Genomic DNA, 12,097 nt, shown 5'->3' with positions numbered 1-12,097 from the left:
GAGGGGCCACAAGCCAGGGAATGTGGGTGCCTCTGGAAGCTGGAAAGAGCAGGGAAGTGAACTCTCCACCGGAACCTGCAGAAGGAAAACAGCCCTGTCGTCACCAGGATTCCAGCCTGGGGAGACCCATTTTGGATTTCTGAACTAAAGTACTGTAAAATAGTACATTTGTGGGCTTTTTTTTTTTTTTTTTTTTTTTTTGAGATGGAGTCTCGGTCTCTCCCCAGGCTGGAGTGCGGGGGCACGATCCTGGCATACTGCAACCTCCGCCTCCCAGGTTCAAGTGATTCTCCTGCCTCAGCCTCCTGAGTAGCTGGGATTACAGGCGTCCGCCACCACACCTGGCTAATTTTTGTATTTTTAGTAGAGATAGGGTTTCACCATGTTGGCTAGGATGGTCTTGATCTCTTGGAACTCGTGATCCACCTGCCTCTGCCTCCCAAAGTACTGGGATTATAGGTGTGAGCCACCGCACCCGGCCGGGATTTTTAAATATTAAAATTTTTTTTGTAGAGACGATATCTCCCTGTGTTGCCCAGGTTGGTCCTGAACTCCTGGGCTCAAGTGATCCTCCCGCCTTTGCCTCCTGAAGTGCTGAGATGACAGGCGTGAGCCTCTGTGCCACACCAATTTGTGTTGTTTGAAGCCACTTAGTTTGTGGTGATCTGTTTCGGTTGCAGCAGGGAACTGGTACAGAGGGTGAGTCAGAGTGCGGGCAACACTGTGAGCACCAGGGCTGGCGGGGCCCTGTGCTGGGGGTCTTCTGCCTCCGCTGTGGCACTTGGTGGGAAGACGTCAGTGCTGGAAAGCATCCTGCAGTCATGTTGCAGGCAGAGGAGGAGACAGGTTCAGAGAAGCTCCCTCTCTTGCCTGGTGCACAGCAAGTTTGGTCCAGAATTTAGGCCTTCTGGCCCCTGCCCGGGTCCTCTGTCCTTCACGCCACTTCCCTGTGGCCACAGCCGCTCCCCTCTGTGCCTGGCACACCGGTGCCGCCTTTCTTGGGTGGTTGTGTGGCCTGGCAGGAGAGCAGACTCCATCTGCAGCGCTCTGCAGCTGCCCACCTGTCAGGCTGGCCACTTGCAGAGTCCCCCTTGGGTGGTGTGGGTCTCTGCCCTCTTCAGAGCTGCGATACAGCCAGAGTCCTTTCGGGGCCTTGGCCCTGTGACCCACGGTGAGGCGGCTCCCTGCCAGCGGGGGTGTCCGGCAGGGACTCTTCTCTCAGGTGTTGGGTTCTATAGGAGCTTAGCCTGAAAAGACAGCTCCCACGCAACATCCTTTTTCTCTCTGGCCGCCGTGTAATTTATTGTTTGATGGTTGAAGAGTTGGGGCTCTCAAGCTACACTCCGTGGTTGGGTGCTTGGTCCCTGGGCCGGCTCCTTCGCCGCCCTGCCTGTCTCCCCATCTGCGCTGCTCCGCGTCCCTGGGCCAGCTCCTTTCACTGCCCTGTCCGTCTCCCCGTCTGCGCTGCTCCGTGTCCCTGGGCTGGCTCCTTCGCCGCCCTGTCCGTCTCCCCGTCTGCGCTGCTCCGTGTCCCTGGGCCAGCTCCTTCGCCGCCCTGTCTGTCTCCCCATCTGCACAGGGAGGAGCGGTGCTGGTGCCTGCCTCGTCGGGACTGTGAGGCTCACTTGAGTCTATGTGAAGTGCTCAGAGCAGTGCCTGGCACGTAGTGAATGTTCTGTAGCGTTGGCTGTTGTATAGTTACTAGTCAAGCACGTGCCTGCGCATAGGAGGGGCTCTGAGAATACCTGACTGACTTGCCGAGTGGAGCGTTGATAACAGCACGGTGCTCGGCACTGGGTGGAGGTGAAGCGAGGCCAGAACAAAGGCACAGAGTCCCTGCTCTCAGATTGCTTCCATCCTGGAAGGGCCATGAGACCTCTTTGGGGTGCTGCTCAGCATGGGACAGGTGTGTGACACAGGGGCATGCTGGCCTGTAGGCAGTGATGTCACCTTCCTCCATGCTCCAGGGTGGCTGCCCTCCTCTCCTGGGGCCTGTTGGTCCTGGTCTGCTGTTTGATGGGGGGAAGTTTGGCTCCAGGACTGGGTCTGTCTGCTCCAGGGCCTGGCTCCCTAAGGAGCCTCTGGAAGATGGGGGAGGGATGAGTCCTCATGGCTCGAGCACCTGAGGCTGCTCCCTGGGGCACAGTCAACCCCAGGATCATTTCTGGGGCTGTCTGCCTTCTCGCTCCACAGCCACACGTTGCATTTAGCTTGCTGGGGTGTGTACTTGAATTTACAGGGCCAGGAAGGAGTGAGGCAGGAAGCGCCAGTGTGGCTTCTGCAGTTGGGGAATAATAACCCGGCTGCGTCCGGGCAGACTTGGAGCATGTAGCACTCAGCTCAGAGATGAGGGCAGGCTCTCCGGAGAGGTCAGGGACTTAGTGCCGTGGTCGTTGTTGTCAGTCTTATGTGATAATCCTGTGGCAGGCAATGACGGGGTCTGTGCTTTTGTTGTCTTTTCAGAGGCTGCTGGCCAAGCTGCAAAGCTGGGAGAGACTGGACCAGACCACGGGCCTGAGCATCAGGTAGGGAGGGGCAGGTGCCTCCGGGGTCCCGCCTTCTCTGAAGGGTCGCCGGGGAAGAGCAGAGCCAGCCTCTGGCTCCCTGGCACTGTCTCCAGCCAGGCATCTCTGTGGCTGGTGGGGGGCGTTTGTCCCGGCTGCTCAGGTTTAATGAGGCCTTTCTCAGTGGGTGGGGCAGTGGAGCTGAGCGACTCATCCTGCTGAAGCCTTAGTAACATCTTCATTGAGAAGCAGAATATCCACAGCAAACCAGTGGCAGGCATCTGATTGCCCTGCATTGTGGGCTTTGTGAAAAGACTCTTTTTGGTGTATACTGAGGAAGTAATTGCTTTTGGGGGAAATCATTCATATTAGGGAACTGTAACCAGTGGAGATGAACTGAGTTTTTAGAATTAAGAAAAACCCACCGTATTAGGCTGTTCTTGCATTGCTGTGAAGAAGTACTGGAGACTGGGTAGTTATGAAGGGAAGAGGTGGAATAGGCTCACGCTTCTGCAGCTGTACAGGAAGCGTGGTACTGGCATCTGCTTGGCTTCTGGTAAAGCCGCAGGGAGCTTTCAGTTGTGGCGGAAGGTGAAGGGGGAACAGGCACGCCACGTGGCAAAAGCAGGAGTGAGAGAGTGTGTGAGAGAGAGAGAGCGAGTGTGAGTAGTGTTGGGAGGGAGGTGCCACACACTTCTAAATAACCCGATCTCATGAGAACTCCCTGTCATGAAGACAGACCCAGGCTGTGAGGGATCCGCCCACGATCCAAACACTTCCCACCGGGCCCCACTTCCAGCACTGGGGATTACACTTCAACATGAGGTTTGGGCAGGAACACAGATCCAAATGGTTCTCACCCACCATAGTGGAAGACGGTTGTCTGGTTCTTGTAGCAGCCTCTTCAGCCAGTCTGTGCCAAGCTGAGTGCCAGCATGTGGGTGGAGGGATGTGGGGTGGAGCTGCCGGGGGACCACCCTGGGTGCTGGGGATGGCATTCTTAGAGGGCAGGACCGTTCCCAGGTCTGGTCCTGTCTGTCTTGCTCCATCCATCCCAGGGCCCTGCGCTCATCTTTCTCCAGCAGCTGCTCAGTTGGCCCCTGCCCTTTAGCCGCTGGGCCCCTGCAGGTGACTGCCTCCTGGCAGCTCTGGTCTGGACCCCTCTGCGTGGTTGCCCTGTGTGCGCCAGGTCTCCAGGAGGTACAGGAGCGGTGCTTTTGAAGGAGCCATCGGAGCCCGGGGCTTGGGGCCTGTGGTGCTGGTGCCGAGGCAGCCTCTTGTGTTTGCTTGTGAGATTTCAAGGCTTCCCGCTTCTTGCCTGTCTTTCCTGATGCTCTTGGAGACTAAGCTGAGAATGAGACTGTCTGAAAGAGCTATCTTTGACCATAGCGTCCGACTGCTAGTCCTGGGCTCCACTACCTTCTCATCAGCATTACTGGCTTCAGTTCTCTGTCACCTGAAAGTGCCCTTTCATTTTCTTTGAGCTTTGCTAAGTCAGAGCACGGCCCGGGCTGCTGTGTCCTCTTGAGCTCCCCCTGTAGAACACAGGCTTCTGTAGGGCCGCCTCAGTGGGGCCTAAATGCTTTGTGCTTCTGTCTGTTCTCTGGGCTTATTAATTGCCTGGAAGGTGACCCTTCTGCTTCTAGGAATACTCTGGCCAGATGAAACCTTCGTGACTTCTTTCCTGTGAAGGGACATCAGAGGCCCCCACGTGCCTGAGGGCCTGGCCCTGTGGGAGGGTCAAGTGTGCAGTTTGCCCTGGAGCACTGGGTGTCAGTCAGGTACATAGCCCTGGCGCAGCTGGCTGCTGTCTCTGGCTGGTTACAAAGTACTGCTGCTCCTTTCGGCCCTGTTCGCGCATCTGAGCGCCCTGCCTGGGCGTGGCTTGTGTGAGGGCGAACTGGCCTGGGGGTGCTGCCTGGGTGTGGCCAGTGTGAGGGCAAGCTGGCCTGGGGGTGCTGCCTGCCTGTGTGTTCCGTGTTCACTCTACCCTCCCTGGTGGCCAGGCCCTGGATGAGGGAGAGAAGGGGTTGGTCTGCAGGACTGGTGGAGGTGGGCTGCCTGTGCCAACCACCGGCTTAAAAGTGGGTGGGAGGCAAGTGGAATGCATGTGTGGTGTCCTGCAGCTTTGATGAGGAAAACAGATAGTGCTTCGGAGGCTCGATTCAACCCACCCTCCCACTCCTCGCAACAGTAAAACCGGTGTCAAGTCACTGTGCTGCTCTGGGCCAGTGTTCCCTTTATTGAAAGGGAGACATGGAGCTCTTCTCCCCCACTGCGTGTGAAAATCCGACGCAATCCTTTGTTTGTGGAGGGCCCTGTGAGTTGGAGAGGGCTGGTGTGAGCGTCCTTTCTGAGCAGCCGGAGGCTGATGGCCAGGAAGGCGGATGGAACCATCCTCGCTGTGGGAGTCGACTCCTGGTCTCCTGCGTTGGCCTTGGCCGTGGGCCTGGTAGAGGGCAGGTTTCCTCATGTGCTGGGTTGCCTGCCGTGCCTGGGCCCCTTCAGGGCTCCCGCCGCTCACTGCATTGTGCTCCACAGGGCGGTTGTCTGAGTGTGGTCTGCATCAGGGCCTGATCTCGGGTGACTCAACAGTCGACATCAGTGGGGGTGCTGCTTATGTCGCAGTCCATGGGAATGCAGGCTGGCGGTCCTGAATACGGCTCATAGAATCACCGGGATGGTTTGGTAACCGTGTGCATTTCTGGCTGTGCACATTGGCTCACACCTGTAATCTCAGTGGTTTGGGAGGCTGCAGCCGGGGGATTGCTGTAGCCTAGATGTTTGAGATCAGCCTGGGGAACGTAGTTGAGACCCTGTTTGTACAAAAAAAAAGAAAAAATTATCTGTGCTCAGTGGTGCGCACGTGTAGTCCCAGCTACTCAGGAGGCTGAGGTGGGAGGATCACCTGAGCCCAGGAGGTCAAGCTGCAGTGAGCTGTGACTGCACCCCTGCACTCCGGTGACAGAGTGAGTCCCTGTCTCTAAAACACAAAAACAAAAACCAAAGTGCATTTCTGGGTAAGCCCCGCATGCCCTGGGCTTGCTTTTCTGATTGTAGGGACCAGGTTTGGGCAGGTCTTATGATTTTGGAAGCCCATGTCTGGCAACATTGAATGTGGTGATGAAGTGGGCAGCAGGGACACAGATGTGGTGAGAAGCTGGGACCGTGGGGGCCATGGGGGCCACAGGTGCCACAGGTGCCACAGCTGCCACTTGTGGTCCCCATGGGAGGGCTGAGTGCACTTGCCGTTCGTGTGTGGAGACATGTGTGCCTCTGTGGGCGAGCTCAGGGATCCCCCTCCTCCCAGCCATGGGGACCTGAGGTGACATCAGATGTCCTGGAAGCAGAGGGCTCTGTGGCTGGGAGTGCCCTGGGCCTGTGACGGCTGGGCTGGCGTCTGCGTGCCTCTGGGCCCATGCTGTGTTGGGATTTGGGGCCTGCTGAGGCCCCGGCCCCGTGGGTGCAGAGGAGCTGCTGCCACTAGGTGGCGCCCCTGCCTTGGTGATCCTTCCCACAGCAGCTTCCCTTGGGTCTCTCTGGCCTGGTGGACCTGCTGTTGTCCCACCATGGGACTTGCTTGCTGACACCGGGGTTTTGGTCGATGGGGATGTGAGGGCCTTCTGGCCGCTGTTCCTGACTGCCTTCAGGGGGTGCTTCTGGCTGACCCATGCCTTCCTTGTTTCTGACCGGTGTGTTGGGGCCCTCAGGCCTGTGGGCTGTGAGATCCTGGCGTTGAGGCCAGACGTCCTCTGCGTGGGCCCTTCCCTAAGGACAGGGTGCTGATGTCCTGCAGTCCTCAGAGGGCTCTTCAGCCTCGCCCCAGGCTTGGATGAACCCTGGCTGAGCCCTAGGAGAGAGTGGCCTGGTCACCTTCTTCCCCATGTGGGGCTTCTTAGGTCTTAGGAGAGGAGGCTGGGTGAGTTGGCTGGGGTGAATCAGTGAAACCATAGGAAGACCCTGTGGCACGAGGTCCTTATGTGTCACACAGGCCTGGGCACATGTGACATGTGCAGCACACGGGGTCATGCGGGCTGGGGGCATATTAGTTTCTACGACTTTGAAGTCACAGGCAGGGAGGGACACAGTGTGTGTGGATGAGCCTGCGTGAACACACGTGGGGAAGGGCAAGATGCCAGTGCCGGGAGTGTGGTGTGGACACCCTCACCCTTAGGGTGTTGGGAGTTGGGCTGAGGGAGTTAGCAGCAGTGCGAGGCGTGTGTCTGGAGGCAGCGATGTGATCAGCTTGGTCTCCCAGGAGCATGATCTGTCTTGGGGAATGATTTGTGGGTGAGGAAAGTGGATGCCAGCACACAGCCTTTGAGGTATGTGTCAATCTAGGCAAGACCTCAGGGGCACAGGAGGAGGAGGAGGAGTAATAGAGAGAGGCCAGTGGGAAAGATGGCGTGAGGCTGGAGGCCATCTGGAAATGCAGGGTGCTTCTCTTGGGAAAATCACCTGTTTCAGTAGGATGAAAGGGGGTGCAGGCCATCTCCGTAGGAGAGCAGCACAACCATTTGTAACAATCCAAAACTTGTTTGTGATTGGAAATTCTCAGCAAGCTAGGAAGAGAAGAGAAATTCCTCAACCAGGTAAAAGACACCTGCAGAAAACCACAGCTGATTAATACAAAGTGAGACTGACTGCATCCCTGACACGGACACCAGGCAAGATGTCTGTTCCCATCATCCCTTTTTGCACTGTGCTGGAGATCTTCAACATCATAGTTAGGGAAGCAAAAAGAAAAGATGGACAGACTGGAAAGGAGAAAGTAAAACTGTACCTGGAGACATCATAATTATCTATAGAAATTCCCAGGGAATCAATGACAAGCCAGTAGGACTAAACCGTGAGGTTTACAGGGTCACAGGTTACAAGGACAAGGTACCAAAATAGGTTACGTTTCTGTATGCTAGCAGTGAGCCACTGGAAGTACATACCACACATGATGGCATCAAAGTCCATGAAATATTAGGGATGCATATAAGAAAATCTGTGTAAGATTTGTACACTGAGAAGCTTAAGACGCAACTGAGACATTAAAGATCGCCTGATGTAGAAAAATGGAGACATTGTAAGAGGAAAAATGAACTCTTTGCCCCTCTGCTCTCACACAGCCTCTGACACCAGATACTGGAAGGTTTCCCGCACACCAAGCAGTTCTCCAGGCGACACCAGCTGGGTGTCCTGCAGCCTCATCTGCACACTCTCCACCTGGAGTTCCATCAGCTCCTGCCGGGTCGGGGCCCAGTCCCACACGTCTATGCCCCCTTCAGATTCCAGGTGCAAGTAGTGGGCCGGCATCTCCCCTTCATTTTGCTGTTTTCTTCCCTTCCCCTGTCACTGACGTCAGCTGTACTTCTGACTGATAGGCTATTAAACGAGGCTCGTACTTCCCACTCCTTGGGTTTCATTAATTTGCTAGTGTGGCTCACAGAACTCAGGAAGATGCTTTGTTACGTTTAGTCATGTGTTATAAAGGACATTACGAATAATACAGGTGAACAGGTCGGTAGAGTGAGGTATGGGGAGAGGCGCAGAGCTTCCGTGCCCTCTCTGGACACACCACCCTCCGGGAGCCTCCGTGTGTGCAGCTCTGAACCCTGGCCTTATTTATGGGTTTTTGTGGAGGCTTCGTTACAGAGGCATGATTGATTACACCACTGGCTGTTGGGAATCCACTCACCCTTTGGCGCCTCTCCCCTCCAAAGTTGAAGGGTGGGACTCAGAGTCCCAACCCTCTCATCCCGCCTCGGTGTTTCGGATGACCACCCTGTCTGAAGCTGCCTGGGGGCTGCCAACCGGCAGTCAGCTCATTAGTTCACAAAAGACTCTCTTCTCACCCCAGATAAAGAGCTGCATGTATGTCAGGGAACAGAAAGACCAAATATGTATTTCAGAGTATCATAAAGGTACTGTGTTCTTGTATTGGAGGATTCATTATTGTTAAGATGGCAGTTTGCTCAAAGTGACCCAAATATTTCACATAATCCCAATCAAAGTCCCAGCAGAAAGTGATGAACCGATCTCTAAAATTTCTTTTTTCTTTTTTGATATGGAGTCTCGCTCTGTTGCCCAGGCCGGAGTGCAATGGCATCATCTCGGCTCACAGCAACCTCTGCCTCCCAAGTATCTGGGATTACAGTCTCATGCCACCATGCCTGGCTACTATTAGTATTTTTAGTAGGGGTGGGGTTTTACCATGTTGACCAGGCTGGTCTTGAACTCCTGACCTCAGGTGATCCACCTGCCTCGGCCTCCCAAAGTGCTGGGATTACAGGTGTGAGCCACTGTGCCTGGTTGACAATTCTAAAATTTCTATGGGAATATAAAGCACCTGTAAATTGTTATAGCAATAACAGTTTAGAAAAAGAACAAGTTATAGGGCTTACACTGGCCAATTTCAAGACACATTGTAAATTGCATAAATTGAGACAGTGTGGTATTAAGTGTAGACATCCGTAAATCAGTGGAACAGAGTAGAAAGTTCAGAAATGATTTAAGAATTCAGCGTTGATGGTTGTCAAAAGTGTCAAGGTAATTCAGTGGGAGAAAGAGTCTTTTCACCAAGCGTGGTAAACCAGTAGGCTGTTTGTGGCGAGGATGAGCCTTAACACCTGCCTCCTGCTGGACACAACATTTAACTCAAATGATGCATAGACTTATGTGTGAAAGTCACAAACTCTAGAAGCTAGGGTTTGGCAAAGAGGTCTTACGATACAGCGAGCATGAACCATACATGAAAAAAATTGATAAGTTAGACTTCATCAAAATTGAAAACTTCTACTCTCAAAAGACACAAAGTGAAAAGACAGACCATAGACTAGGAAAATATTTGCGAGATATTAACATGTATCTGACCAAAGACGCGCTCCAGGATACAGAAAGAACTCTTACGAATTAGTAAGATTACCATAGCTTAAAAAATGGTCAAAAGACTTTTAACAGATACTTTATTATTTATGTATTTATTTTTTTGGAGATGGAATCTCACTCTGTTGCCCAGGCTGGAGTACAGTGGCACGATCTTGGCTCACTGCAACCTCCGCCTCCCAGGTTCAAGCAGTCCTCCAGCCTCAGCCTCCCAAGTAGTTGGGGTTCCAGGCATGCACCACCACGCCTGGCTAATTTTTGTATTTTAGTAGAGACAGGTTTCACCATATTGGCCAGGCTAGTCTTGAACTCCTGACCTCAGGTGATCTGCCTGCCTTGGCCTCCCAAAGCACTGGGATTACAGGTGTGAGCCACTGCACCTGGCCTGCTTTTCACAGCTTTTCACATATACTTTACAAGAGAAGGTGTACAAATGGTAAATAAGGACATGAAAAGATGGTCAACATTGTTAGTTATTAGGGAATGCAAATTAAGACTGTAATCGCCCAACAGGGTTCTTCTTGCTGCCCAGAAAGGCAACGTGCCGAGAACGGCAGGTGTGGCAGCAGAGAAGGAGTTTAATGACTGCAGAGCCAGCCAAGGGAGGTGGACGGGAGATAACTCTCACATCTGTCTGCCTGAGAATTCAGAGGCGAGGGCTTGAGGGCGTTTTGGCGGGCAGTGGCCTAGGGAGTGGTGAGTGCTGATTGGTTGTGTTGGGGATGCAGTCATAGGGGTGTCAGGACTGTCTTCATGCAGCTGAGTCAGTTCCTGGGAGATGGGGTCACAGGTCCCGGTGGCATCTCTCGATCTGCTGAAATGCTAAATCTGAAAAATATCTCAAAGACCAGTTTTTTAGGTTTTGCAGCAGTGATGTCTGCAGGAGCCGTTAGGGAAGTTCCGAATCTCACAATGTCTGGTTACGTGACTTCACGCAGCAGGCACCGTAGAAGAGCAAGCTAAGTCAGCAGGGAAGGTCGTGGCTTAACCGGGCCTGTTCTTTAGCAAAGTTCAGGCCCCTGTAGTAATGCCGGTCTTAGGAATGCGGCCTTAATCTCCAAACAGAGAGGGAGTGTCAGTTTTCCTTGCTTTGAAGCTTAACTATAAACTAAATTCCTCTCATAGTTATCTTGGCCTCTGCATTAGAATAAGCAAAAAAAAAAAAAAAAAAAAAAAGAAAAAAAAAGGATTGCTCCTATGAGGTTAAAAGCAAGATGGAGTCAGTAATGTAGATTTCTCTCAGTACTTAAAATTCTGTAAAGGTGGTTTCAAGACCGCAGTGAAATACCACTGTGTACCCAACAGAATGGCTAAAATTAAGCAAATTGACCATCCTGACTGCTGGCAGAGATGCTGAGCAGCCAGGCCTGTCAAACGTTGCCCCTGGGAGTAGGAAATGGTGCGGCCACTTTGGAAGTGGTTTGGTAGCTTTGTACACACTTACGGTATGACCTGGCAGTTCCATTCCTTGGTATTTAACCCAAGAGAAAATGCGACCTCACGAAGATTTGTACAGGAATGTTTGTAAGAGCCTTATTCTAACAGTCTGGGAGCAGGAACAACTCAGGTGCTTGTCAGCAGGTGAAGGGGTGTGTGGACCGTGGCGTCTCCACGCAGCGTAACACGCGGCATCGGCTGTGCTTGGAAACATGAACGAATCTCTCTTGCTGAGTGAAGGAAGCCACAGTTACTGAGTTTATACTTACTATACCATCCCATTTATTTGAACTTTTAAAAAAGGTAAAACTGAGCAACAGTGACAAAAAGCAGGTCAGTGATCCCTGGAGTCTTGTGCTGGGATATGTTTGGGGCCTTATGGGGTGCTACCTTTTGACGTGATGGAGGTGACAGCTGCACAGGTGCTCTTGACACTGCTGTTGTGAAACGGTTCACGTGTGTGATTATACCTCACTCAAGCTGGCCTGTCAACAGCAAGTGGTCCGCTGTTCGGATTAGCTGTGAGGGGAAGGAAAATTCCTTAGTGGCGACTTGGACTGAATTGGAGAGTGGCCTGGGGGTGCTATTTAAAGCCAGCCTTCATTTGGGGAGGGACCCATCCCCTGAGTTTATGGAAGGCCTAAGACAATGGCTGCCTGGACCTCCTCGGTCTTTGGCACATCACACGAGTGCTTTGAGGAGTGGCAGCATGTGGGGTCAGGTGTAGGCTGCAGGGGGTCAAGGAGTTTCACATTTGATTAAAAGCAGAACAAGCTACGTGAATGCAAACGAATGGAATGAAAAGTGGAACGTGGTCTTCCTTTCCTTCCCTCCCTGGTGACCTCTCTCAGGGCTGGGTGCCCCGTGTCACAGCTTCCTGGCCATCACTCAGGGCTGGGTGCCCCGTGTCACAGCTTCCTGGCCATCGTCACCTGTGTTCTCATTACTCCTGGGGAACTGTTCCAGAACAGAACTGACTGCCCCGGAGGCGGGCGGCAGGGCATGCTGTGCTTGGCCCCAGTTCGTCTTTCTAGGCAATGCCTGATGAGTTTCTTGTGTGTTGTTCTGGAAATGTGTGTGCATACAAGCTCTTTATGTACTCCCATCACCTTTTAAAATTGGGGCTCCTTCCACAGTTTTATTCTGCAACTGTTTTCACTCAGTTTTTGACAGTTTTTTGGCACCAGCACAGGCTGGTCTGCTGAACTACTTTAAAGAGTGCAGACGGACTCAGACTCCAGCAGCCCCTGTTGATGGACACTTAGGGTGTTTCCAGCTTTTTC

General features: G+C 53.1%; 1 protein-coding gene across 4 annotated transcripts in view; it reads left to right on the top strand.

Annotated features, from left to right (window-relative positions):
* The window catches only part of MAD1L1 (mitotic arrest deficient 1 like 1), a 414,534-nt gene that overhangs the window by 17,340 nt on the left and 385,097 nt on the right, over positions 1–12,097 (top strand). For all 4 annotated transcript variants that reach the window (XM_025378819.1, XM_025378817.1, XM_025378816.1 and 1 more), the window contains one exon: positions 2,464–2,525. In XM_025378819.1, the coding sequence (XP_025234604.1) occupies positions 2,464–2,525 (62 nt within the window). The remainder of the gene's footprint in view (positions 1–2,463; positions 2,526–12,097) is intronic.

The sequence above is a fragment of the Theropithecus gelada genome, chromosome 3 (genome assembly GCF_003255815.1).
Source record: "Theropithecus gelada isolate Dixy chromosome 3, Tgel_1.0, whole genome shotgun sequence".
NCBI lineage: Eukaryota > Metazoa > Chordata > Mammalia > Primates > Cercopithecidae > Theropithecus > Theropithecus gelada.
Note: the sequence above shows the minus strand (reverse complement) of the source record. Positions and strands in the feature narration are given on the sequence as shown.